The sequence below is a fragment of the Peromyscus leucopus genome, chromosome 4 (assembly GCF_004664715.2).
Source record: "Peromyscus leucopus breed LL Stock chromosome 4, UCI_PerLeu_2.1, whole genome shotgun sequence".
Taxonomy (NCBI): Eukaryota; Metazoa; Chordata; class Mammalia; order Rodentia; family Cricetidae; genus Peromyscus; species Peromyscus leucopus.
Window position 1 is genome coordinate 92,529,405 of NC_051066.1, and position 27,627 is coordinate 92,557,031.

General features: G+C 45.3%; 1 protein-coding gene across 1 annotated transcript; it reads right to left on the minus strand.

The window, feature by feature from the left end:
- Nucleotides 1-27,627, minus strand: LOC119087815 (atherin-like). The gene is made up of 4 exons (XM_037204440.1): nt 27,480-27,627; nt 27,227-27,378; nt 22,667-22,850; nt 1-480 (listed from the first exon to the last, which is right to left on the minus strand). Exons 1-4 carry the CDS (start codon nt 27,625-27,627, stop codon nt 440-442), a joined length of 525 nt encoding a protein of 174 aa, XP_037060335.1. The 3' UTR covers nt 1-439.

Sequence of the window (27,627 nt, forward strand, 5' to 3'; positions counted from 1 at the left end):
GTTTTTAACCTTATTCACCAATATTGATTACGAAACTATCCTAGATGGTCCTGGGTCCCAGCAGATGTCTGATGAGCAATGGACAGGCTGCCACGCAAGAGCTCCAGATCTAGCTGAAGAATGAACCACAGGCAGTGGACCAGATCTAGCTGAAGAATGAACCACAGGCAGTGGACCAGATCTAGCTGAAGAATGAACCACAGGCAGTGGACCTAATCATTTTAGGCACCACATGTTAGGAAGAGAAATCACAGAGACCTTGCTGAATGGTGGGAGGGCCGGGAGAAGGGAGAGGCGACCCTACATATATGCGGTGATTGAGGGAGGACTTCACGAGGCCTCTGGCAAGGTGACCTGGAACGTCAAAGTCCAGCCGTGTCTGTGTCTTCTCACAGACACTCTTCCTCCTTTTTATTTTTGGCTTAGACTTAAATAGGCTTTAGCTTCTGATGGATGAACTGCTTCCTTGTGGTCCAAAGCCTGCAAGAAAAGCCAGCAGAGGCTGCAATCCATGTTCCCCACCTTGCTGACAAGGGATGGGTGGCTTTCCAGTGAGACTTGTCAGAGGGACCACGCGAAAATGCCACACTGCAAAGCTGACATGAAGCACACAGGCACATGACCGACACCAGAGAGTAAGTCTAACGCACAGCCTTTTGGTCCCCCTTTGTTTTGGTTTCCATGGAAATAGCTTGATGTGTGAAAGATGTGGAGGGTACCAAAGGCAGAATGTCAGAAACTGGTGTACTGAGCATGAGTAAGCATGGGGGTGGAGGTGCCTTGCATAACAGGAGGTAATGTGTGTGCTCCATCCAGGGGTCGGGGAAGCTAGGATCAGAAATCCCTGGGCAAGGCCGGACCTGTCAAAGGAGATCAGTATCCCAGAAATGAAGGCAGACTGGATCCAGACAGAACCCAACAGGCACACTCAGAACTCCGAACATCTAACAATAGGGTGAGTGCTTCAGAGAAACCTACTTGACAGCAAGACAAGAGCCTTCTCTACACTGGAAAGTACACCCCCAAACTCCTGGGTTTTGTGTGTTGGGTTCAGGGATTTTTAATGCCGACAGTGGAAACGGAGACAGCAAGCCCACGTGAAGAAGGAATGTGGTTACACATACCTTCAACGTTCACAGCTTTTACTGCCTTGGCAGCTTAAAACGTATAGTCCAGGTCACCTTAATTTTTAATTTTTTTTAAAAAAATTCTCAGCCTTTCAAGACTTGAGAGGAAAAGAATAGCATGGAGAAACCCAGTGATATGCTAGTGACTGGACCCAGGACAAGCTTGCCAATCAGCATGGCTGCCCTCAAGAGCTCTCCTGGGGATGATGGGTCTGTGGTGTTTCTGTATTTCTGTGGTGTAACTATTCTCCTATGGTTTGTCTCAAGGAAACAACATAAAGCCACAGCTGAGAAGTGGAGCCTGGAAGAGGTGCTGACAGTCAGCTCTAAGCATAGGCAATCCATGCCCCCTCAGCAGACCTGTGAGGTTAAAGAGCTCATGCTTTCTAGGGTCCTCTTCTAGTCTCCTTATCTTCATCTTATTCTTTATCTTTATCTTATCTTATTCTCTGGGATGACCATGGACTTGATATTAAGGTTAAGAAATGCAGGCAACATGCCTTAGTTGAGGTCATGGGGCTGGTGAATTGAATACCAGGCAGGAAGGGCCTTTTGTCCTTAGCACTGGGCTCTTTCCTTGGCACCTGCTACTCCTTGGGGTAGTAATGTCTCAGGAAAAGTTGCTCATGCTACAAGGATATTCCCACTAGTGCCTCCCTCTTCTCCCCTGCCTAAGAACCGCTACACACACAGACTCACTCTTCTTTGAGTTATCACTACAGAACATGCTCTGGAGATTTCCCCAGAAATCCTAACCTGTATGTAGATCTACCCATCGTTGTTTATGGGCACATGAGGCAGTTACTACTGTACCATTTGCCTGGGTCATCTAGTATGCAGACAGCCTATGAGCCAATGGCCCCTGGGTAAAAATGGTGGCTGTCCTAAGCTGTTAGTACCCTGCTTGGCCAGGAGAAGTGCTCTCTGTTCCTATTGCAAACCAGGAACCAACAAACACATCTCTCTCTCTCTCTCTCTCTCTCTCTCTCTCTCTCTCTCTCTCTCTCTCTCTTTCAGCATACTTTCCTTCTTAGACATGAAGCTCAACATAAAGAATGACCTAAATTGTTTAGATGAGAGATTGCAGTCTATAAATGTCTAACCAAGTACATGGATTGTCTAAAGTGAGAAGAGGCTTTTTAGCTGCGTGACATCTCTGCTGCACAAAACAGCTGGTTTTCCTAGGGGGCTGCTTGCCCAAGTCTGGACTTGCCACATCTGTGGAACCAAGAACCTGAGAAGTCATGAAGGAAGTTGCCTGTAGAAATTCTGCAAAGTAGACACAGTTCTGAGAATAAGTAGGCAGAGTGAAAGACTGGGCCAGGGTGGAAGTGCGCCAGGTGGGAAGAGCCAGTGAACAGACTCTGGTGTAATGCAATGACGTCAGACTCTAAAGGCCACTGTTAGAAGACTGTACCAGCTTCTACTCCTAGCATCCATCAAACTGTAGAATTACCTGGCCAATAAGTGTACTGCAGTTTGATTTGATTTGAAGGAAGCTTTTTTGACACAGCCTCATTGGCACACAGGTCATGACCTATCCCACTGTAGTCCCACGGGAATGCACCTAGGCAGGAAAGATAGAGCAATAGGCCAGGTCCAGCTTCTCAGAGGACATGGAGAACTGCTAGAAAGTGGCCTATGGGAGGCTGGGTACTCGTCAAGGGACTTGAAGAAGACAGAAATACAAACAACTGGGCAGGACATGGGGGGGCGGAACTCTTACCTTGCTTATTGTAACTTATTCCTCTTACTTCTTTCTTCTCTATTAAATTCTAGGCATCTCCAACACAAAACAGATTCCATATTTGTGTGTGTGTTGTGTGTGTTGTGTGTGTTTATTATTCTTTATCTTACTTTTTTTTGTTGTTTTGATTTTTTTATAGAGAATATAAAGTCTGTGGATGGTTGGGAGGTGGGGAAGATCCGGAAGGAGTTGGGGGAAGGGAAAGAATATGATCAAAACACATTTTATAAAGGAAAAAATTAATTATAAAAATCATGTAATTATGGCTTTTCCTAAATAAAATAAAATAAAACTCTGGGCTTGAGGACGAGGACAGCAGGTCAAGGAGGTACTAAAGAGGGGAACTTCCTGCATACCACACAGTGAAATATTGCAAAGCCCATCTGTGAATTACTGGCTCGCCATAACCTCAGTCTTCTTCAGAACTGTTTTCTGTGTGTAACTTTAATTTATCAGATGACAAACCTAGATAATAGATAACCTCAGTCTAGTGCAGGGCAGCCGTACAGTAATCAGGCATGCTGATTTTAACTAGAGAGGTGCCAAATGCCCCCTTACCACCCTCAAATAGTTCTAGAGAAAAGACCAGTGCAACACCATATAAGGCAAAAATCACTGAGCACAGTCTGCCATAGTCAGAAACTCGTCTGAAAGCCCTCTGCCTTTGTAAACCATCGGCGATAGATTACATCTCACCGAGTATCTACAGATGCTTTGTAAACTGTGAAGCACTGTGATAATGGTGAGTGGTCCCCATTTCTCTGGCCAGATTTAGGACATTATTTTGTTCTCTTCACCTTTTGTCACTTTTATTGCTCCTTGACTAATCTGGATCAGGGCTGGGAATCTTCAGAGAACACTTAATGGGAGCCGCAGTCCCAAGAGTGACTGTGCATCATGCTCTGTCACACCATCTGGGCCGCTGACGTACTTAGCTTGCTCTCAAACAAGACTCCATCGCAGTTAGTTCTTGCCTCCCAGGAGTCTTCTTAGAGCTAGGTTTTTACCTGCACCTTCCCCTCAGCACCTCAGAACTTAAGAGCTGCTAGGAAGGAGGCTTCATGAGGATGTGGGCAGCAGCTCTGAATGGGGGAACCGCATGGGTGGGTGGGAATCTCTTCCATAGAAAGGAAGACATTGCCCACTATTCAGTTAGCCAAGAACCCAGTGAGAATGCGTTCCACAACATTCTGAGTAATGAACCAACGTCATGTGACTACATTATGCAAACTGCTGAAACACAAAACTGAACATCACAAAGCTTTCTCCACCCATGCAGGTAGAGAACCCTGGGCATTGTTGGAAGAAAGTCAGATCTAGCCTTTCCTTTTTGCTTTCTGGTTGTTGCTGCTGTTGTGGACATACCTGGACTTCTTCCTGTGTTCCCAGGGCCTTTCCATATTAGCCCTGGGAAGTCCAGTAAGTGACGTTAACACCGTCTGGCAAAGGGACTGAAATTAGGGGACCCTGTCACCTGCTCAGGTTGTGCGATTTGTCAGCAGGAGACACAGGATTCTGTCCAGACTGTCTAGCCCTGAGAGGGTGCTGACCATTTCTGAGCCCCAGTTTGCTTCTTTTCAGAGTTCGACAGTGTCTCACTCTAACTCCTCCTGGCGGAGACACAACCAAGAGAGAAGGCAGACATTTGGCGGGGGGTGGGGGGGGTGGGGGTGTTACTCAAGGATTGAGTCCAAACTGATGTCTCTTTGATCTGTGGGTCTCAAGCATAGACGTGGCCTGACAGTTGTCCCATGAGCACATGAAATCCTCACTGAGCTGTTGGAGCATGATCAGCCTGCCCTGGCTACAGCCAATAGCCACCTTCTCCTTTGGTGCGGTCTCCTCCGAGTTTCATAAAGCCTCTGGGTGGCTGATATTATTCTCACTATTTATAGGTGAAGAATGGTGGTGATGAGATGTGACCTGCTGAAATGAGATGACTGGTGAGTGACAGCATGGGGATTTGAATTCATGGCCAGAGTTGTGAGACAAAAGAACATCCTTTGGCCCAACACTTGACGGTTTCTGAAGCTGGCCATAAAGGAGCATATCAACAAGATGGATGATGGCTACTGTGGCCAGATGTGGCCTGTGCACGTTCCAGAGATTCTCAACTGCTGTGCACACAGTGCATGCTTCCATGAAGGAACACACTCAAGAGAGCTACAAATAATTTGCCAGTTGTCCCACTGCTACAAAGTGGTGGCACAATACTGTCCAAATAATAATTGTTATTCTAATTCTAGGATTTTTAACTTATTTATATTTATTATAAGATGGGACTTCCTCAAGGCTAAGGAGAAGAGTCATGTGTACTCTTCTGTCAATTCCCAGGGATTTCTAGTACTCTGCTGTATACACAACATTGAGACTTTTTTTTTTTTTAACAGAAATCCAAAGGTACAAGAAGAGACATTGACTGCAAATGACCAATGAACATAAAAAAGCAATCAATGCTTAATGGGAAAGAGTTAATGTCTTCAGGAGAAGGAAGTGGCTAATGATTTGTATTTCCACAGTTTAGAGATGGGAGAGAATATGGGGAGGAAATGAAGTGGTGAGGCTCAAACACACTTCTTAAGGGAGAACGCATTGGAAAAGGAGACAGAGAACTGTAAAGACAAAGGAACTAAGATGAAATCTTAGATTGTTTTCATTGGTGTCAAATCCACTCACAGATCTAGGCAGAGCATCCCAGTGTCACGCAGGAAGTCAGAACACCTGATATGTCCAGACATCATTCAGGATCCTGAATTTTAAGGTCAAAATGCAATAGTGAATGGAATTCTTAAGTGAGCCAATTTACAGTAATGTTCAAAGAGTCTTCCTAGGTTTAAATTTTTGATGAGATTGCTCAAAACTCGTCTGCTGAAAATATTTAGCCTTTAGCCTAAAAAAGGTAAGAGGCCCAGCTTAAAAAAGATAACACTAAGAGGTGAGGGAGATCGAATAGTTGATTCCAAATTCCCACAAGCGTGTGGTGTCCCAATCAGTTGCTCAACAGTTGTTCTTGGGAGGCAGCTCAGAGTGAAGTGGAGCAGTGGTCAGGATGCACTAAAGGTCAAGGAGCCAAGCCCACACTGGGTACTAGAGGACTACCTGCAGCCCCATATCTGCAAACCACCTTCTGCTGCCCAAGGACTTTCACATGCATTACCTCATTTGACCAGAGCAGTCTTGTGAGGGGGAGGGGAGGGACCATATTCATCTGGAATATGCACAGAATCAGGGCTGATACTCAGGCTGTCCCAAAAGGCATTTATTCAGGTTGATAGGGACCTGGGCTGTCCCAGTCACTACGTGATTTGAACATCACCTCTAGTTAAATAACAACCCCCTAGTAGTAATAGCCCACCACCAAGTAACGGAGATGAAGTACCGTGCTTGGAACTAGTCAAAAGCTCTTTGTTCAAAACAGCTGTGCTAGGTGCTGTGGGGCTATGGGTATAATGAAGATCCTGACATCCCAGGAAGCTGAGCATCAGGGCCTTCAGTGAACTGCAAACAAAACACTAAGGCTGTTCAGAAGAAGGGAAAGTCAGACTTGACAAGAAGCAATGGAGAGACCTTCAGAAGGACAGTGACATTGGAGGCTGGCTTGAAGCAGGGGCCAGGTTTTGACAGAGTAAGATGGAGGTAAGTGTGTTGGAGAATAAGTGATTTCTATATTTGAGACAACAGAGATAAAGATATGTGTGGGAAAGGAAACCCAAGCTGGTTGGATTAGGAAGTTTTGATATGGAAGGAGTGATGGATGGGTAGGAAGGAGGGTCAGGGTCATGGTGTTGGGGACCTCACATACTAGTCTGAGAAGAAGCCCTTGTTTTGATCTTTGTCTTGAAGACTGAAAAATCAGAATGTCCTCCAAGCAAAGCAAGCAGCAACCTCTGACCTAGTGTTCTGTTAACACTGACGGTCTGATGCTATGGCTTCACGGTAAAGTATTTGCCTAGCATGTGCCAGGCCTTGGATTGGCTCCTCAGTACTGTAAAACAAAACAAAACAAACAAAAAAACCCAAAAGGCTGTGTACTTTGCAGCCTGAGCCTGAGGTTCTTAGCAAGGTATTTATTTATTTATTTATTGTTTGTTTGTTTGTTTTGTTTGTTTATTGTCATGAGTGTTTCATATGTATATGCAGATGTGGGTGCAGGTGGAGGCCGGAGACCGCTGACATCAGGAGTCCTCAATCACTCTCCACCTTGTTTTGCTGAGGCAAGATCTCCCACAGAACCCAAAACTCAGCGAGCCCAGAGGTCCTCCCATTTCCACCTCTGGACTGAGGTTACAGACTTGCATGGCCACATCTGGCTTTTTAGACCCAGGTCCTCACGCTTGCGTTGCTAGCATGTCTCAAGCCTGAGACAAGTCATTTGTAAAGAATCCAGACATCATTTCAAATTCTGCACATCAACCTTCCTGGACTGCATAGCTCCTGAGAAGACAGTCGCCAAGGGAGGCTGAAGAGCGTGTAAGCATCCCTACATGCATGTACTGTTGTAACTAGGGAAAAAAAGATGGCTTTTGCTGAATTTTGTTGTTTAGAGCTAATTTTGTTGTTTAGAAGGTTCTGTCACTTGAAGTTGGGACTCTTGGTCCTTGGTGTTCACACCTTCCTCTCTCTGCCTTGAAGCTTGGCCTTTACAAGATGAGGATGCATAATCCTGAAGAATACAGAAAACTAAAAGATCTAGCCTCTGCCCCACATCTACAAGAGCTGGGTCATTCATTTACTAGCGGGAGAAATTCATAACCCCAAAGATGTATGAAGGCAGCCAGGATGGAGCTTAAAGTCGGCAAGGCTTCACCTGCCTGGTAAAGTGGAGTAAATGTGGTTATTTCATTTACAGTTGCTTTGTAAGCACCCCCCCCCCCGCACCTCCATGCCTGATCCACAGAAAACAACCACAAGTCCCAATAGATGACACTTACAATGGTACCCTCACTTGGTACATTTTTTTCTCTTCTCTTCCACCTTCCAGCACTAAAACACCCATTCACCTGCACAAAGTGAAGGGAAGGTGTGTCTATGATCCAGTTGTTAGAGACTTAACGCTCCAGAAAACACACACACACAGTCACCACAATGAAAACAGCTTAAAACAACAAAGAAAATATTCAAAATAGGTAGCAATTGGGACCAATTAGTGGGTGAAATTTACTTTCCTGGTGACTAAGTAATGAGAATAGTTTTGTGGTCTACTACTCAGTCACCATGTCAAGATACCCCAGTGTGCTGGCCGGTTTTATGCCAATTTAACACAAGCCTAGAGTCACCAGAGAGGAAGGAGCAACTGAGACGATGCCTCCATAAGATCAGGCTGTATGCAAGCCTGTAGTACATTTTCTAAATTGATGGGGTATGTACAGCCCATTGTGGGTGGGGTCACCCCTGGACTAGTAGTCTTGGGTTCTATAAGAAAGCAGGCTAAACAAGCCATGGGGAGCAAGCCAGTAAGCAGCACCCTTCCATGACCTCTGCGTCAGCTCCTACCTCCAGGTTCCTGCCCTGCTTGATTTTGGTGATCAGACTATTACATGTGAGTGAAATAAGCTCTTTCCTCCCAAGCTATTTTTGGTCTTGGCATTTCATCACAGCAATAGTAACCCTAACTAAGACACCCAGGGACAAAGAAAAGAGTTTTTAATTTTGAAAGCCCTGCAGTGGGGATGTGAAGATTAGTCAAGTTTGGTTGGGCCTATCTGAACCATTTAGTTATATGCCTTAACCCTGGGGTGGGTCTACATACTACTAAGTGGCCCCACAAAGATCTCCACAGCTTCAGAAATCAGTGGAATAAACTGAAGGTAAGTACTTATGTGGGTGATTTTTTTCAGCAATGCTACAGACACTGTGGTGGGACCTGACCAGTTCTAATTGGAAAAACACAATAGGATACACATCAGAAATTGATTTGGTATGAGTCAGAGAGCCATGGTAGAAAGTAACTCCCCTGCCTGGGTCAGGGGTAAGATTATCTTGGTGGTAGAGATACACTTGCCTAGCATGTATGTACAAGGTCCTGGGTTCGATCCACCAAACCAACCAAACAAAACCCCAAAAGTAATTAATCTGGGTTGCAGGGAGAATTCTATTGTATGTTAACACAATCAAATGTTTCTGTCATATTGCCAAGAGCCTTATCCCACTGTGTGGCTTGTATATTCATTTCTTCAACAATACCTATTGAGTAGAACTTTCTTATTTCTTTGAAGTCCAATTCATTAAATACATTATTTAGGGTTACTTCATATCCTGTTTAGAAATAACTCCTCAAGTCTTGCATGAATACTCACCTATATTTCCTCCTAGGAGCCTTATTGTAATCAAATATGTTGGGATCATCTCAAGTTATTTTTCATGTGTGGCGTAATTTATGTACATATGTGTGTACATGCATGTGTATGTGTGCATGTGTGTGAATGTGTGCATATGTGTGGATGTATGAGCATGCAATCATGTGTGTATGGATGCATGCACATGCGAGTGTGTGTGTGTGTGTGTGTGTGTGTGTGTGTGTGTGTGTGTGATTTGTTCCATTGGCATTTGTGGAAAGGACACCCATTCTTATAGACTTGCTTTGGTGTCTCTGAGGAGGAGCAATTGATCATGCTTGCATTCATCCCTAAAACTGCTATTCTGTGCCTCTGATCTATTTGTTTTTTCCTGTGCTTGTTTATCTTAATTAAACTGCAGCTTTACAATAACTCATGAGGACAGGTAGTATAATGTTTCTCAACTTTGTCCCAGCTGTCCTACATCCTTTCATGTGCCTGTGAGCCCGGTTATATCACCTGAAACCCGAGCTGATTTTTGCCCAGTCCTTTCCCTGTGAAATCAGGTCGTCTTTGACTTCACTGATCTTTCCTGTTTCAGCATTCAACGTACAATTAAACCCATCTAGTGAATTTTTCCTTTTGATACTTTTTACTTTTCAGTTCTAGAATTTTCACTTGGCTCCCTTATTTCTCTCTGTTGAAGTTCCCCATCTGTTCATCTTACTTTGAATTCTCCAACATATTTTTAAGAGCTGTTTAAAATTCTCTGTCTGCTAATTCCAACACTGCATCATCTCTGCATCTCTGAGTTCACTTTTATTGACCTCTTACTCTTATGGTTACCAGTCATGTTTTCCTGCTTTATTTATTCATTTTAATTAAAAAAAAAAAACCAGGGTCTTTCTCCCTCCCTCCATACCCCCTTTTTTCTATCTGTCTATCTGTCTCCTTCTGTATTCTAGGTTGATCTAGAACTTTCTGTGTACCCCAGGCTGCCTCCAACTTATGGCAACCCTTCTGCCTCGGCCTCTCCAGTTCTGGAACTGTAATTGTGAACCACCATATCTGGTTCTATTCTATAAATTATGTCTTATAATTTTTTATTATGTGCCTGTGTGGTCACAATACTGAGAATCTAGGCTCCTTTATGGTGGCATTCAGTTTACTGGAGCCTAAGACTGATTTTGTCAAGGCTTGGCCTTAGGTTTTGTGAGAGTGAGTGAAGAATACCCCACTCTAACTCCTCATGTCCCCCTGTGTGCCCCAAGTGCGGCCTCTCCACTCTCAGGTCAGAACTGCAGACGCTCTCTGACTGTCAGGCCTCTTGGCTCCCACAGCTGCAGTGCCTTGGAATGATAGTCAGAACAGCTCAGCATTTGGTCAAGACTAAGGGAGACCTTCTCTCTCTTCTACATTGCTTCACACACCCCTACCATCTCTGGAAGTCCTGAACATGTCCCTCTTTCACTGGGCTCCAGACCTTGTTTTGTGGTTTAAGTGGTTCCAGACAACAAGCCAAGGTGACTTGAGAATTCATCTCCTGTGTTTCATTGAATTCTCAATCTCCGTTCTGGACTGTTTTCTAATACATGAAAACAGTTGCTTTAATCCATTATTCAACATTCTGAAATGAATCCCTGTTTTGATGTCTATACTTTTGTAAAAGGGAGGTCGCAATTCTTGGTCCATTTACTGGTAAACACACTTACTCTTTATGTGATACCAGAAGCTCTTGCACGCCTATACAACGTCACATCATCAAGACACGCACATGCTTGACAGTACAAGATGTCTTGTTGCTGCAACACACCCACCTTCCCTTGGAAACCAAACGCTGCCTCCCCAAGTGACTCCACCCCCGTGACCACAGGTGACTGGCTCCAGCAGTTGCCACCAGATCCAATCTGAACCAGTCAAAATTCTCAGGCTTTTGTTAAGTTGAACATAGGACGAAAAAACCATGAAATCTCCAAGGGTCTGAGACACATGACGATACCGTGTTTCCCATCCACGGAGAGAAGTATTCAGTGAGGAGAGAGGGCTGACATGCAAAGTGTATGTGGGAAGGAGACGCTAATCTCCTAGAACGCCTCAGGCCCTGCTTTTGACAGGGCCTGCAGGTATCCTGTCCTTCCCTGGGCTGCCGGTATATGGAACGTCCTCTCACCTCCAATAGCTTCCATAAAGAAGTCATAACATTTTCATAATATTTTGAAAATTGAGAAACTTTTGCAGCACATTAATATAGCTCAACTTTATGTCAAACTGAAATGACAAATGACCTGCTGGGTCTATACATAGTAGGCTAGGGGGTTTATTATGGCAATATCCAGTATCTTTTTTTTAATACAATAACTTAAAAAAAAAACCCCACAAAATCACTATTTTAGGTTAGATGAAAATCAGTTTGCCTTGGTTTGAGCTGTCCCAGAAGCAGATCCCGATACAAGGAATTGAGCACAGGTAGTTTGCTTTGGAAGTTCAATACTGGGACTGGGCCTCAGGAGACAATTGGGACTTTCAGGGTCTTTTAACTTTCTGAGACGAAGCTTAATGACCTGCTCTGCATCTTACATGTTGTGACAGTCTGATGGACACATCCACAGCTTGTCTGCCCACAGGCATGGCTATCATATCTACATTAAGACTATTCACCAACTCTGAGTTCATCTGGGTTTGTACACATTCTGTACCTGCCTACTAACACATACTGGGCATCAACCTTTTGACTTTGTAACATAGTCTACAAGTGTGTACCCACCAACCCTCAGGTTTTTGCCATCACTGTGTGCATTTACCGAAGTTGGCTTCCACCTGACCATTTCCTCCGGCTCTTCTCCACCCTCACCCATGTGCAAGACTGGAGGATACGCTGGAAATTGAACATCCCCTTGAAGCAGCCCATAAGCATCACCTGGGGAATGTGGTGCATAACACCTTTCTCTTGGATTCAGGATGGTTTTGCATCTTCTACCTTGGCCTCCGGAGTAGGCACCCATGTGCTAATGCAGTGCTGGGCAGCCTTCTTTGTCTGCACCAGCTTTTCCAAGGTGCACCTTCCAAAGCAAACTACCTGTGCTCAATTCCTTGTATCGGGATCTGCTTCTGGGATAGCTCAAACCAAGGCAAACTGATTTTCATCTAACCTAAAACAACCTTTAAAACTTTTCATCACTTTTAAGCATTTTGCAGATGAGAACAAGCACAGTAAAACAGTTTGTGGAAGGCAATGTTTGGTAAATAGCAGAGTCAGGATTAGCGTCCCAAACCCACAGAACCATGTGGCCTTTAATGGCATCCTGCTGCGATCTGTTCTCTGCCTTGCAGGGAGCTTGCTGTGCCCAGACCACTGGCATTTCTATCACCCAGACTGTGTGTGTGTGTGTGTGTGGGGGGGGGGGAAATGCTGCATTTTCTTACTTAAAAAAAAACAAAAGAGAAAATAGAGCTTCTAATAGGAAAACTGAATATTAAAGTTTCTGATTTCATTTCTTTTTGAACACCCAGGAATTTATCATTTGAGTGTGGACAGGAAAACAAGCTGGTTTGACATGGGATGCCTTCATAGATATATTATATTCCTCTCCCCTCTTTGTGCTAAATTATTAAATTCACTAATTGTGCAATATAATAGGTTTCCTTTTGAAATTTCCACGCCATAATGTATACAACATGTATATAACACACTATGGTCATATTCATCCTTAGATTTACTTTTCTTGTCCCCATCTTTCCTTCCATCTTTCCTCTTTCCAAATAATGCCTCTTCTTTTTCTTTTCTTTTCTTTTCCTTTCCTTTCCTTTCTCTTCTCTTCTCTTCTCTTCTATTTCTTTCTTTCTTTCTTTCTTCCTTCCTTCCTTCCTTTCTTTTTTTTTGTGACAGGGCCTCACTCCAGAGCCCTGCCTGGACTCCCTGTGTAGATCAGGCTGGCCTGCACTCAGAGATGTCTGCCTGTCTCTGCTTCCCAGGTGCTGAGGTCAAAGGTGGGCACCACTACACACCACTCCCCTTTTCCTTCTCATGTGAATTCAGAATAATGATAAATAGAGCTTGTAAAGGGTGGATGTGGAGGTGAATAGAAGGAGGATGGGTTTGATCAGTGTATAGTGTATGTATATATGTATGTATGTATGTATGTATGTATGTATGGAAATATACTAACCCCATTAATGTAAAATAGTTAATGTTAGTAAAAATAAAAAATAAAAGACTAAAAATACTTGAACAAAACAGCTGTGATTTTTTAATATCAAACTAAGTATCCCAATTTCAATATATATAATTATACAAATATATCTAACTGTATAGCGTGAGCCTATCTGCATACATACACAGACACACATCAGACTGATCTCTTTTAATGTAGAGTCTCTGTCTCTATGTTTTCCCCTGTGACACTATGTCCATCTCAGGTTGACACTGGTGGTTGAGGACAAGGTAATGGAACTCTAAGCCACTGGGCACAAAGACAGTGAGGAGTCTACAGGAAGAACAAGTGAGAGGAGTCCATTTGTAGAGCAGGGCCAAATCACAAGTTACCACAGAGACAGCACACATCCTTAGCAGGAACTGAAGACAGATGGGGACCGGCAGTGTGGTTCCTGTGGCTGCTCGGGAAAGCAATGTATTAGATGCTGAATGCTTTATTGTGTAGCCTGAGTTACCCAGGACTGGAGACAAATGGCGAGGCAGGCTTGGATGAAGTAAAGTTGGAATCCAAGGTGAGAAAGAAGGGCAGGGAGTATGGAAAAGTCCCTAAGATCATGCATGAAGTGAGGGAATGTAGAATTAGCTCACAATGGATTTAAGGTTCCTCTGTAGGGTGTGACTACATGCTAACAAGTTTACACACACACACATACACACATACACACACACACACACACACACACACACACACACACACACACACACGATAAGTAAGGGAACACCGCTTCCTGGTTTGCTTCAGTTCCTCTTTAGAATGGGGCTGTTCAACATTTTATACAAACAAGTCCTAGACTGTGGCTAGACAGATCCCTGAGAGGAGACAGAATAACTCTCTGCTCTTCCCCTTGGGAATTCTCACTTTCTGCTTTTTAGGCTATCCTATTTCTGAATCTTCACATGACTTTATCCTCAACGGTGGTACTACTCCCATGATGCCCTGTGCTCCTTCAGTATAAAGCTAGCAGTCTGGGCTGCATCTTCCTCCTGTAGTCACTACGTTCCTTTGTCCGTTTCAATCAATCATTGATGTGCCCCAGGTCAGGCTCCATCCCTGACAGCCATTTCTGCCAAATAAAGGCCTCTAGCGAGATCTTCCCAGGGCCCTTGACCTGTTCTGGAGTAAAACCAAAGTAAACAACAGCCTTTGCAGCTGTTGCCCACCACCCAGTGGTCCTCACTGCAGGAGACTGACAGGACAGACTTAGGCCTCTTCTAGGCTCTGCCTTTAATCCCTCCAGCAGCTCCTTAAGGAAGTTATAATGAAGACAACAGATTTTATTCTTTGTTTTGGACAGCAAATCTTTAACTCACTTTCACCACACATAACAAAAAAGACAGCTCGCTTCTCCCATGTTCAGTTAGTAGAAGTATTTCCGCCCCCACTTCATTTATTCTATCGGTAATCAACCCTGGGTCACTATAATTAGCATTTAGCATTGGAAAAATAAGTACTCTTCTTTCCTGGAAATGCCTTTAATTCTTCACCAGCATCATTTTAGTTGCCAAGCAACCCTCAATATTATGTCTCATATTTGATGGAATTATAACAGAATTTTTTAATATCAATTTTAAGATAGAATAGCAACCTTGTATGCTAGCATGTCTCTTAGGAACTACTAATATTGATCACGGGATCATAATTGGTTAAGATGTAAATTTTGAACACACAGAGGTTTGGATAATTTATCATTAAACATGCAATAGGTTCACAGTATCTGTGAATGTCCAGAGGAGTCGATTTAGAAGGCCAAGACACACCTGAGAATGTTCATAGGTTAATATTGTTTGTGAGGGTGGGATATGTGATTGTAATTTTTTCCTTTTGTTATTCTATATTTCTGGTTTCCCAGAGTGAAGCAAATGGTTTTTTAAAGCTATTAATTTTTTAAAAAAATTATGAGTTCTGAGTTTTAAATCTCTGTAGGTACAAGAACATAGGAATTTAAATTAAATAAATATATGAAATATTAACATAAACATTTTATTGTTCACAATAATTCTTCAAAAGTCAGTTATTAGTGAAATAATACTTTGAACATTTAGAAAGACTAGGTAAGTGTGTGTTAATGTTTGTGTATCTCATCACAAAAAGGCCTATTTAAGAGCAATATAGTCTCAATCTATATTAATAATTTTAAAAAATGGGATTTAAACGTAGTTGAGTTTTTGAGTCTTCTAAGGCTATCAGTTGGCTCTGTGAGCAGTTAAAAGCACTTTATATATAAAACACTTAATATATAAAAGCACTTCATACTTCCATTCTGAAGGATTTCCTTCAAGTTCACAGTCAATTTCACATCTAAGATCACATATTTATTCTTCCAGACATTGTTTGGTTCCCAAAATGATTTTGATGTTCTTTGACAGTATCAGGGAAACCAGGACTCTGAGTGACAAAATGACCTGTGCACAGTGTTTTGGTTTGCAGCCAAAACCAGACTGGCTCTAAGTCAGAAATAGAGCCAAGGGTTTTCTCTCCTCCATCAATAACTTGCAAACTCTACTGATCATCCCCAAGAGTATATGATACATATTATACACTGAATGTATTAAAATGATTTTGTTTTTGGTTAAAATGACAAGAACATATTCCCCCAAGTGGTTGGAATATGAATTTTAGGTTTAGAATTAATAAAGGATTAAAAATCTAAGACACATACATAAACACACAATTTATCCATATTGTAATAGTAAAATTAACGGAGAGATGAAAATGAGGGGAAGTCCATCCATCAGCAAATGCTAGGGCAGGAGCCAACAGAGCCCCCAGCCCTGCCTTGCTGCAGATGGAGCCGTGGAGGCTCTGTTCTGCCACTAAAGCCTCTCCAGCATTTCCACCATACAGACAAGCTAGAGCTACCCTCAGAAGTACACGGGACAGTAAACATGACCACATACTAGAAAGTGATCATTTAGAATGCTTGTCGTTTATGAACTTACTTATCACACAGGGACATGACTTAATCTTTAATGGTGGCTGTGCTTAACAACTGGCTTGACAAATTAGAGAAAATAGAACAGTTGTGATCTTGGGAGCTTGATAATCATGTAATATGCCGCTGTTAGCAGATAAGGCCACTATCTACCCTTCTACACACACTTTCATATCCATAAAAAAGAAAACAAGTTTAGGCCCATCTCTCCTCTACATCTTCAGCAAGTTATCCTTATCCCCACCCATTTCTCTGATTCTCATGCTCATGACTGGCTATTTGGTTTTTAAGATCCAATAGGCCTGAAAAGGTGTCCCCTTTGCCACAACTTCAAGACGGGGGTGGCCTTGAAGTGGATCCTACCTACACTGTCTTACTATTTCTTTGGCTTTTCCTTTGATGTCCCCCAGGGCAGGAAGCCTGGCTTGGCTGTATCCTAAAGTCTAGAACCAGGCCTCTGCAAAGTGCTACAGGTGTGAGGCAGCAACCGGAAGGCCAGGGAGTGAGTTTGCCTCTGATGTGCCCTTCTCCAGGGCTCTCAGAGGTCTAGTCAGTGTCGACAGAGCAGGCCACTTTTGGATTCATATTATTTCCCAATGAAAGCCTCAGAAAAATCTATTGGCAAACTGGTTTGTTTGGATGATAGTTCAGGGAAAAGCATTTCTCCAGTTTCTCCCAGCTCAGCTACTCCTTGAAGACCTCTGAATCCTGGAAGCTGCCTGGAGATGAGGGTAGAGACCTTATTGCAGCACAAGATCATAAAAGCTGCAAATGTAAGCCTGAGAAAACTGTCTCCGAGAGCAAGGAATCAAGCTGTGGGCACCATAGACATCTGCTTTCTGTTTATTCCCCCCAAGTGTAAGATGGACAGGCTGTAAATTTTATAGATAGCCTGCTGTAGTCGAGGAGAGAGAAGTACAGGGAAATCATACAGTAGTGGTACTAGGACTCCGACCTGCTCCCAGGAGGAGCATATCTCTAATTAAGCCTGGCTGGATTGCTTTCATGCTCCCATGAGGCTAGCTTCCCTGAGAGCTTTAGCAGTTTGTAAATTGAAAACCCTATTTGTTCCATTGCTTCTCAGAGATGTTCGTTTTTCATGGTTTCTTAGAAAGCCTGAGAACATGTCCTAGGATGTCCAAGAAGCCTGTGGGCTACAAGGCAGTGGTACTCAATATTAGCCCATGAGGGACTTTGCTCAAACATCATAGTGAGTCCCGGGCAGACACAAACCTCTGGGCTTGCATGACAGGAACCTGAATCTGACATAGTCCTCTCGATGAGACTCTAATCCAGCAGAGAGAACACAAGTCTCGGAGAGCAGATCAGAGCTTCGCTGTCAGCGCTGGCCCAGTACTAAGCTGGACCCCATCCCATATGCTCTTTCCCTCTCCTGAATTCCAGTTCCCTATCAGCTCAGAGAGCAAACTAATAACCTACAGTGATGTGGGGAAGCCCAGTGGGGTTAGTTCAGGTAAAGGCTCACTCCCCACCGAGCCCATAATCCCTAAGCGCTCAGTCACTTCGCATCCTTTGCCTTCCAGTCAGCAGGAAGATCCCTTTCTCTGGGCCCTTCTACTGAGGAAAAGTACCCAGGGTTCCTGAGAAACTGCGACTCGTATGTATCACTGTTTTGAAGATTGATTGTGCCCCAGCACACAGGGAGGGCTCCTGGAGGTGATGCTACCTACACAAGAAAGTTCAGGGTGGCGAGAATTCAACACTTTTCCTCCTCAGGCCCAAGAGTCACCAGAACTCACCCTCATGAGAGGGCAGACGTCCTAGGGGCACTGGGTGACACCAGCCCAGCAGAGACACAGCATAAGCGGCATGCCGACCAAAGAATGCCAAATCTCTCCAGAGGACTAGGAAGAGCCATGCTGGGCACATCTGTCAACTCCAGCTGTTTAGGACAGGGTGACCCTGTGACTGTTTTTTTTTTTTTTTTTTCCTATGAGAAACCTTGTAGATCTGGGGAGTAGGCCTGGGGAGGCTTCAGAGACAGCTGAAGGGCCTGTTATCAGCAGTAGCAAAGGCCTCATATACGTGACTTTATATACACAGCTTCGTGCTTGTGGTTGCCAGTTCTAGGTACCCATCTGTGTGGTGATGTGTTGTGTGGTGTGGTGCCTGTCTGTCTCCTCTGCAGCCTGCTTTCTTTGGCAGACAGAGTTGAAGCTACAGAGAGTTGAGAAATAGCCGACCTTCCCCATGCTGTGGAGGGGACTGTGGTTTTAACAAGCACCTGACTGCCTTCACTCAGCTTCAGTTTTAAAGACAGGTATAGTTATACCCATAATGCATTAAGGTCTACAAAGTGCTTAATACCAACTAGCTCATAGTACAGAAACTATACTTGCTAGTCACAAGGTCTTTCTGGATTGGGAAACATTAGCACAATGCATGCGCATGGTAATTTAAGAATATAAATTTGACTTGAGAATTAATTTCCGTCAGACCTCTGATGGTATAGAGGTGGAGTCTGTGACTCTTTCTTGCACTGAATGGAGTTTGGTTTCTCACTGGGGAGGTCAGGCCTACACACTGGCAAACACAGGCTGCAGGGCTACTCTGTGCAGTACGAAGACTCTTCTGAGACTATGAGGCCTGTCTGGGGGAGAGAGCCACACCTGCCCCAGCTCAGGGGACACAGGGCTGCGGCAGGCAGAGGCAGGAGAAAAAGGGCAGCGTGTTTTCTATTTAGATGTGGGCACAAGGCGTGTTGTTTCAGTTCTCCGCTGCCCCACTTTTTTCTTGTTCATCCAATGGAGATAATAATACCCGACCTATTTCAGGCTTGTTTTGACTATAAAAGAAAAATCAATACATATGGAACACTAAGAAAAAAAATAACACCCCATAAATATAAGCTACTGGGATGCACTGTCCTTGACCCTGACAGGCCACTCTGGACACTGGAGCAGCTTGCTAGGGTGCTGGCCAGGGCCCGTGTGCAATTGCTCTCTGATGCCAGCAGAAGTTGTCTTTCACAGAAAGGAGACATGGAAGAACTTTGTAAGTTGGGGTAGTTGATTTTTTTTTTCTACTTGGCCCCAATGCTGGTAGCCCCTCTTGCCAAGTGAAAAAGAAATGAAAAGCTTAAGTGATCTCATAGGCCTTTGAGCTCTGTAGCGGCTGGTGTGATCCACATACCTCCGGCATGCATGTTCCTGGCTGTGACCAGCCACCTCATTACGCTCAGTGTCAGAAGGGGTTAACTAGCAGTCACATGCAGGGTCTGATGAAAACAGAAGGTGGGAGTGGGCCCGGGCAGGGTGAAGGCAAAGGAACCGACTGGAGGGGTGGTGTTTCTAATCACAGATCTGTAACCTCTGGAGACGGGGAGGGTCGTTGGGGGCTTCCACGGTGCCTTCATTTGCATGTGTATCCTTAAAACACTGTAATCCAGCCTTCCTCTGAGAGCAGTTTCAGGAAGGGGTAGACAATTGCTACTTAATGCTCAAGAGACAGCTTTCAGGATACACCTCTCAATACCCAGGAGGTTTTAAATAACATTTAGATTGTCCCTTAGGTGCGCTTGAGAAATGAATGGAACCTCAGTTTTCAGAAACATCTACCCGCTGTTTCTCCCTGGACATCAGTTATCTTCCCTCACCAGCGCTGGCAATCAGACTTCCTGTGACCATGGGCATTGTCTGTCTAGTAGGAGTCGCCACCTGAGGCCATCAGGCACTTGAAGACCGGCGACTGAGGCATCGGGATGAAAGTCTACACTTGATTTCATTGTAACTAATTAAAATATATATGACAATAGCCTCGTGTGTTTAGGGGCCGCTGTGCTGGACAGCAGTACACAGCCTGAGTGAAACACATCCCAGGCTGTGTGAAGACGAGGTGAGAAGGTAGGGGAAAGTAAAGGAAGGCCAGTGTGAAGCTCCTCTTCACAATAGATAGGTCAGCTGATAACCAAGAGAAGGCGACTCACAAAGGCAGCCTCTCTAATTGTCTCTGACATACACTGGCTTTTGCTGTTTTGTCTTCTATGTAAATTCTGGGATGGGCAATTCTGCAACATATGATCATGACATTTCTGTCATAAACTCTGAGGTTTTTGTCCACAGCATTCCCATGTTCCAGGGGCTGTGAGGTGGTGTCTGGTCTTTCCCAGTAAGTGCTCTTGCTCAAACTCTATATAGTAAAAGGAACTTGTTCCTGAACACCTTCATTTATTAGTGTGTGTGTATGAGTGTGTGTGTGTGTGAGTGTATGTGTGTGAATGTGTGTGTATGTGTGTGTGAGTGTGTGTGTGTGTGTGTGTGTGTGTGTGTGTGTGTGTGTGTTTATTCCTGAACAGGCTATTTCACAGGTGCTTTATAAGTGCTAATGAAGCAGGCACTTGGTCACTGTCATTTTTCTTGGGTCCCACCCAGGTATAATTAGGGACTTAATACACGCTTCTTGGTAATGACCCAAAGGACGTTTAGCCTCAGTGGGGCCTACACAGCCGTTGCATTTTAAGTCTCAAGTTTTCACATTAACATCTTCCGGAAAACAATGTACCGCTGCCTTTGTAGGGCTGACTGGTCATGGGGAGTGGGCTAGGATGGGTTATTTTCAGAAAGGACTCCGGAATTGACCATATATATTTTGAAGTTGAAGCCACCATTATTTGAAAGCTAAGAAAACAGTTTTGAATTCATCAGGTAGTTGGATGATTGGCGGAAAAAGAATAAAGATAATAAATACATCTACGGTCTCAGTGTGCTCAGTAGTGAAGTAGAGAATAAAGGTCCTTGTTCACGCAGTAGCGATGCTACGTCCTGTGAAGGTCTAGGAAATACAACTAGCAGCCAAAGAGATGGACAGCGTATCTAGCAGCACTAACCACCACCCCATTACCATTGGTCCCCACCAGCTTCTAGCTGTCTCCCTGAATGTACATATTTTCTAAGACAGTTTTTGAAACACCAAGTTATTCAATCTGGGACTGAAGACGTAGCTTAGTGGCAGAATACCCGTCTCAAATCAATCTTTCGGGTAAGGGTAAACCAAGGAACAGAACAAATGGCTTTTTTCTTTTCAGGGATAGACGGGTTGCACTCAAGCCCCTGTGTGTTAAGTAAGCACTCTACCACCGAGTCACACATCGAATCCCCTCCCTCTTTCCAAAGGCAAGAAGTCTAGAGCAAACAGTAACTTAAAGTAGTGATTCTTAAAGTGGGGTTCTGGGGGCAGCTGCCTCAGCCTCACCTGGGACCTCGTTAGAATGCAAATTATTGGACCCCACCCTAGCCAGACCTACTCAAGCAGAAACTCTGGGGGTGGGACCCAGCCATCTGCATTACTAAAAAAAAGAAAAAGAAAAGAAAAGAAAGAAAAAAACCCTCCACATGACTGTGTGCACAAGAATGTTGAAGAAGCACTGTTTTAAACCAAAATTGAGACAGTTGCACGCAACGAATCTCCCCAAGTGCCAAGTCTTTCCCAAGTCTAAAATAAGGTTCGAACAAGCCCTAACTACTAACGGTCCCCACTTCTGAGAGCTGAGCACACCTCCCCTCTACGCTCCAGGAGGCTCCGGCTGGGGTGGGCTGATGCTTCAGAGCTGAGCCCAGCAAACTCATCTGCTTCCCAGCAGGAGATGCAGAGACATAGAAAGGGAGACAGGGGGAAAGGATGCTGGAAATCTTTGAATTAATAGATTTCACTGAAATCCATCCATTTTAATTCTGCTCGTCTTGAAGCAAACCCAATATCTAGTACTTTCAAATCATCAGCAAAAGAAAATGCTTAATTACAAATCAATCTTTTCAGGGCATTGCTTGCTGGCGGTAAAGCTCTGCATGTATTGACAGAGGGCAGCACCCGGAACATGCATGGTTGGCCTATGTGCCCACATGCTCACTTCCTAGCTCCTTGACTCTCCCCCCACACCCGACCTTGCAACCCATGAACTCTTCTTATCTTTTCGTCACAAACACAAGCACAGTTCCATACTGTAAGGGGGAAGTATTGGGACCTTATTTGTCCAAATGACCTGGATGTTTTCAAATTCTGTTTGACGGTGTGAGACAGACTTATTTTTTTCTACCCCCGAGAAGGAAGAAGACAGCACTAGAGGCCAATGCCATTTTCTGGTATCTCCCACCACGCGACAAACCTCCATGCAAAGAAAATGCCAACTCCCCTCGGTAACTTCTCTCACTTCAGATTGCACCTCTCATCACGACCTCTTCCACCCACACAGTCATGTGCCATAGCCGTGCAGACTGTCTCCAACATTTCAAAGGCTCAAAAGCTATTTTTAAAACCAAAATACAATCTAGGTTGCTCTTGTATAAGACACTTTTTAAGGAAAAGAAAGAAATAACCCAGCAATTTCTATGGATGTGGGCAGTTAGGCAACTCACCGAAAGATTGAATGCAGCTGTCGATCAGATCATCCAGGCTGGCTCCTTTGGCCAAATGTCCCAGGGACACCATCATTCGGAACTGGGTGATCTGGGCCAAGCTAGGCTGGGCAGGGAGAGGGCCGTTGACTGATTTGGCCTCTAGTCTTGCTTTAGGGCCAGCTCTGGAGCCATGGGGAGGTTTCCTGCTGGGAAAGAGAGGTCCAGGTTAGGATAGACCGAGTAGTTGGGGGTCTCGCTGGCAGCTCTAGGCTCTGAAGACAGAGGGAAGAGGAGCCAGGGCAATGAATGAGTCCCTGAAGCTGGGCTGGTTGAAGGCACACCCCTCCCACTTGGCAGAAGCACTGACCGGACTGGTTGGCTGTTAAAGAGACATCTCGCCAGCAAATGACAAGGTGAGATTTCAGGGCCGCAACAGCTTTCTCCCCACTGCTGGAAGGACTACTCCATGCTCTTTCAGAAGGGGAGAGGCAGAGGGAAACCTGTGCCCTGGCAGCCCTTAGCTTCTAGCTGCTAGGCTACTGCCTTGGGGTTTGAAGGACTGGTTCGGTTGGCCTCATTTTCAGCTAGTTTCATTCATTTGAGCAATGCCTAAGATGCCGAAGGGCAGGGGGCCTTTGAAACACCTTTGAGAGCCTTTCAGGAGATCTTAAAGACTCCAGGGTGGGGAGAAAGTGGGGGTTATTATAGTGGTGACATTTAGATTTCTCAGCCATCTCTGCTTCTCTTACAAGTCTTGGTTGGTTTTAATGAATAGTTTCATTTTTGATAACACAAGAAATCGCTATGAATCATTTAGACCAGTAAACATTCTATCAGGTCCTTACTTGGGTCCTTAATGAAGAGGAGAAGGTTGACTCTGAGCTGAACTGCCTGCTCTAGAACTGAATGTAAAATAGCTGTTTGCGCCTGGAAATGGCTTAGGAGTCTGGTGCTTTTGCTTAGCTTTAGTGGCCATGATCTGGTTGATACAAGTCACTCTGCAAAGTGTCTCATGTAGTGTGTTTTATTTCCCTCTGTTAAAAAACACACAGAGACCCACATCTATAATCTTTGCAGGTTCAATAATGAAAGGTGTTGTTGCTGATCACTTTTTGGGCACGTATGTACTTAGTTTTTCTTTTCCTGTTGCACCTTTGGCTAAATTATAGTTCCCTGTCAAAGAAGAAAAGTGAAAAAAAATGCTCTAGAACCATAACACATATTAGAAGCATAAACCGGCATCCATTAGCCAAGTACTTATTCCATGAGTAGGACATTGCCGTAGGTCAGGGGAGACCACAGTGAGATGGACTTTGTAATTACTCTGTAAATTATACCACATGTCCAGTGCACGTTCCTTATTCTTGTATAAAAGCATCGGGAGTTCCTTCACACACAGCCCTAGTAGGAGAAACCTAAACAAGTCAGTGAGTGTCACCACATAACTTCTAGGCCAATGTCCAAAGAGTGTGGAGGGCAAGAAGCATAATGTTCTCTGAAGAAGGAAAAGCACTCTCCAGGGACTGTGGAAGATGTGCCCTGACAAGGTAAAAGCTTCACCCAGAAGGGGTCAACCATGCACTTATAAACACAAACATCAAACAAACTAACCAACAAAACACCACCCTGGGCACACCTAGGTTTGGAGAAATCAGCTTGCATAAAGACAGTACTCTGAACATGGGCCACACCATACAGCCAGACTCCAGGGGAACACCCTGGTCCTTCCAGTTCTGTTCTAACTTCAGAACATCAGTCTGTGGTGTACATGGGACTCTGTTCCAAACTGAGGTGAGACCAATGAAGCCTAGTCACTCTGGTTACCAGAAACCTGCTAGTCCAAGCCACTGATTTCCAAAGAAGGATCAAGTTGGGGCTGCAGAACTCCATCCAACTCTTGGCCATCACTGATTTTTATTCAGGCCCCGAGAGTCAGATCAGTGTGTGGGAACAAAATGATAATCTAAAAACAGTAACAGCTCTCACAAAGTGAGTTTCCATTTTCCAACCACACTGTACTGGGATCTGCATTGTTTCTGAAGCGACAGCCCAGAAAGATGCTACCATTTGATGTGGAAACTGAGTCCTAAACATTCTGAGGCTGTGCATGTGGACTATCTCAGGGGACTAATACCTGGGGTCTCCCTACCTCTATTCATCTAATTGGCATTTGGGGTGGGGGCTATATGCTTATAACCACACTAGAATTGGTGAGTAGGTTATCAAGAGACTGAAAAGGTTTATTCAATGTACAACAAAAGCCAGCTCGTCAGAAAGATGGCTGATAATGAAAAGGTGGCATCTCAGTTCTTACTTGCTCAGCAGGTCCCTGGAATGGTCCTTAGCCCCTGAGAGCTGCCCAGTCTCTACACAGTCCTTCTCCAAACATCCACAGATAAACGACAGAGGTATGTTTGGCCTCAAGCACAGAGAAGACCAGCAGCCAGCTTCCTTAGCACCATGCCACACTTCCGAGCTAGGCTCCCTTCCCTTCCTACAATCAGTCACAACTATCCAAACCTGGTCCAGTGCTGAGAAATTCAGGCATGAAGAAACAGGAGAGGATGTGTTAAAAGCCAAGGGTGCCCTGTGGGCTGCAAACTCTCCTTCTGCTCAGTCTCTTGACCGCTTGCCTTGGAAAACTCTCAGATCATTAACACCCCCCACCCCCCCCCCGCCCCGCTCTTTCTTTTAAAAAAAAGTATTTAAAAACTGTTTTTTGAAACAGGGTCTAGGGTGGCCTAGAACTCTCTACCTTCAATCAGCCTTCTGGTGCTGGAATTGCAAGCATGCCTCATCCCACCTGGTTAAAAAAACAACCCTACCACCCTCACTGGATGCAGCTAAAGGAAATAAAAGAAACATCTTAAATTGCTTTCTTTCATAGTGCTAGGACCACATCCAGGCTTGTCACATGCCAGGCAAGCCTCTTCACTGAACTACACCCCAGCACCTGCCCCCTCCACCTCCCCTCTCTCCCAATCTCCTAGTGGAACGGTTATAGGTAAGGATTTATACCAGTGGTCCTCAACCTTCCGAATGCTGCCACCCTTTAATACAGTTTCTCATGTTGTGGTGATCTCCAATCCTAAAATTATTTTGTTGATACTTCATAACTGTAATTTTGTTACTGTTATGAGTCGTAATGTAAACACATGACATGTAGGATATCTGATATGTGGTGACTCCAGGAGGTTCAGGACCCACAGGTTGAAATCCCGCTGATTTAATACAGGGCTTTATTATAGGAAGTTCTGAGAACGTTTTAACCATCCACAGAATGCACAGCTGCTAATTCTACAAAGGCATATTTTAAAGGCAGTAGCCACACGTTTCTAGTTTAATTGGAGAATTAAATAAAACAAAACCAACAACAAAATCTTGAAAGAAACACATTAACTTGAAGATGTTTTCTTAGTTCTACAGTGGTTCGCTCTCCCTCCCCCAACACACTCCCAGAGCCTGCTGAAGGAAGTTCTGAACTGGTTTGGGACACTTGGTCTCCAGGCACCGGTATCCCCAGGGCAAAAGGAGGAACAAGGGAGAGTGGAGACATCGCTGATCTGTTCAGAATTGGAAAGGCGACTTTCGCTGGCCGCTTCTGCGAGTGCACCTTCCAGTCCTGCCCACGCTGCCCACAGTACAGTTAATTTGATGGACAGATCCACTGCAGGGTAGCGCAAAGGAAGGTGGAGGCCACTCCGATGCACGGCCCGGCAGGGAATTAGAATGGACATAGGGACATACATAGGTCGGTCATGGTGCGCTCACATCTGCGTCCACATGAAGGGCATTGTGAAGGGCACAACCCGATCGGCCCCAACCGAGGAGAAGCGGTGTCCAGGCAGTTGAGGGTTCCTTGTGCTTTGAGGGCAAATGTCAAATTCCTTGACCACCTAAGGCCCTTATTGCTTCCAAGAGCAAGACTGTTCATAGTCACTCTTTCTTCACTTCCTGTCATCCAAGACTCTCCCAAACATCTCTCTAGAGTATGGGGGTAGGAGTGCAGGCTCTGCACACCACTGATTTGGAAACTTTTTTTTTTTCCCTCAATGAGCAGCCAGCACAGCCACCTCCGTTTGCAGCCATTTCTGCCGTCGCTCCAGAAAGGCCTGGAGAGACCACCAGGTGGCGCTTCCTGCTCCCCGCGCCCTCAGCAGGTGCCAGGGGCTCAGAAAGTATGCGAGTGGGAGTTCCCGGGGGTGACCTGCCGAAGAGCATCCAGAAAGGTCCACCGTTGTGGGGCGCTGGGTAGGTGAAGGCTTGGGCCCAGACCACTCCAGATCTGGCCAGGCGACCTGTGGCCTCGCCACTCCAGCGCCCGACTCTGTCTTCCCTCCTGGCCCCAAGTGCTGGGCTCCGAGGGTGTCGGCCTCACGCCTGTTCTCCCCCGACGTCAGTCTTGACCTGGCTCCCGGGTCTACCTCTATGGTCCACCCCGAGAAGCGATTCTCCTCGGAAGGAGTCGCCTGGTCCTCCGATCCCGTTCCTTACCACTACGGAGAGGACCGCAGGGACACTGTTCAGCTCTCCCTCCCCACTAAAGATGCCGACTCCCGAGGAGCCACAGCTACTCACCCGCGGAGCCTCTCTCGCCTTGCCCAGGGTGCCCATGGCCGCGGCGCGCTGCGCTCCTGGAGCCGTCTCACCTGGAGCGGCGGGACCGGCTCGGCGGGGCGCGGCGCATCCCTCGGCCGCCGCCGGCCCTCGCAGCCCGGCGGCCGGCCACTCTCGGAGCCCGGCGAGCCGACCCAGGCGCACCCGCAGGCACAAAGTTTGTGCGAGCGCGCTCCCTGCGCTCGCTCCCGCGCGCGCGCGCACTCCCTCGCACCAACCACCTGACAGGCGCTGATGTTATCATCAGGCTGGAGGAAACGTGGGGCGCCCGCAGCTCTTCTTCTTCGAATCCTGCCCCCATTACTCGGTAGCGCCCCGATGAGGGCCTGCGCAGCCCTCGCTTCTTCCTTCGCCCGGGTCAT

Bases quoted from the DNA above. Each gene is read 5' to 3' on its own strand.
- LOC119087815 (XM_037204440.1), bottom strand. From the start codon at position 27,627: ATGACCCGGGCGAAGGAAGAAGCGAGGGCTGCGCAGGCCCTCATCGGG. The intron at 27,379-27,479 runs GTGCGAGGGAGT...CCGGGCTCCGAG, and splicing joins CAGCGCCTGTCAGGTGGTTG to AGTGGCCGGCCGCCGGGCTG. The intron at 481-22,666 runs GTGAGTTGCCTA...CTTTTCTTGCAG, and splicing joins CAGCTGCATTCAATCTTTCG to GCTTTGGACCACAAGGAAGC.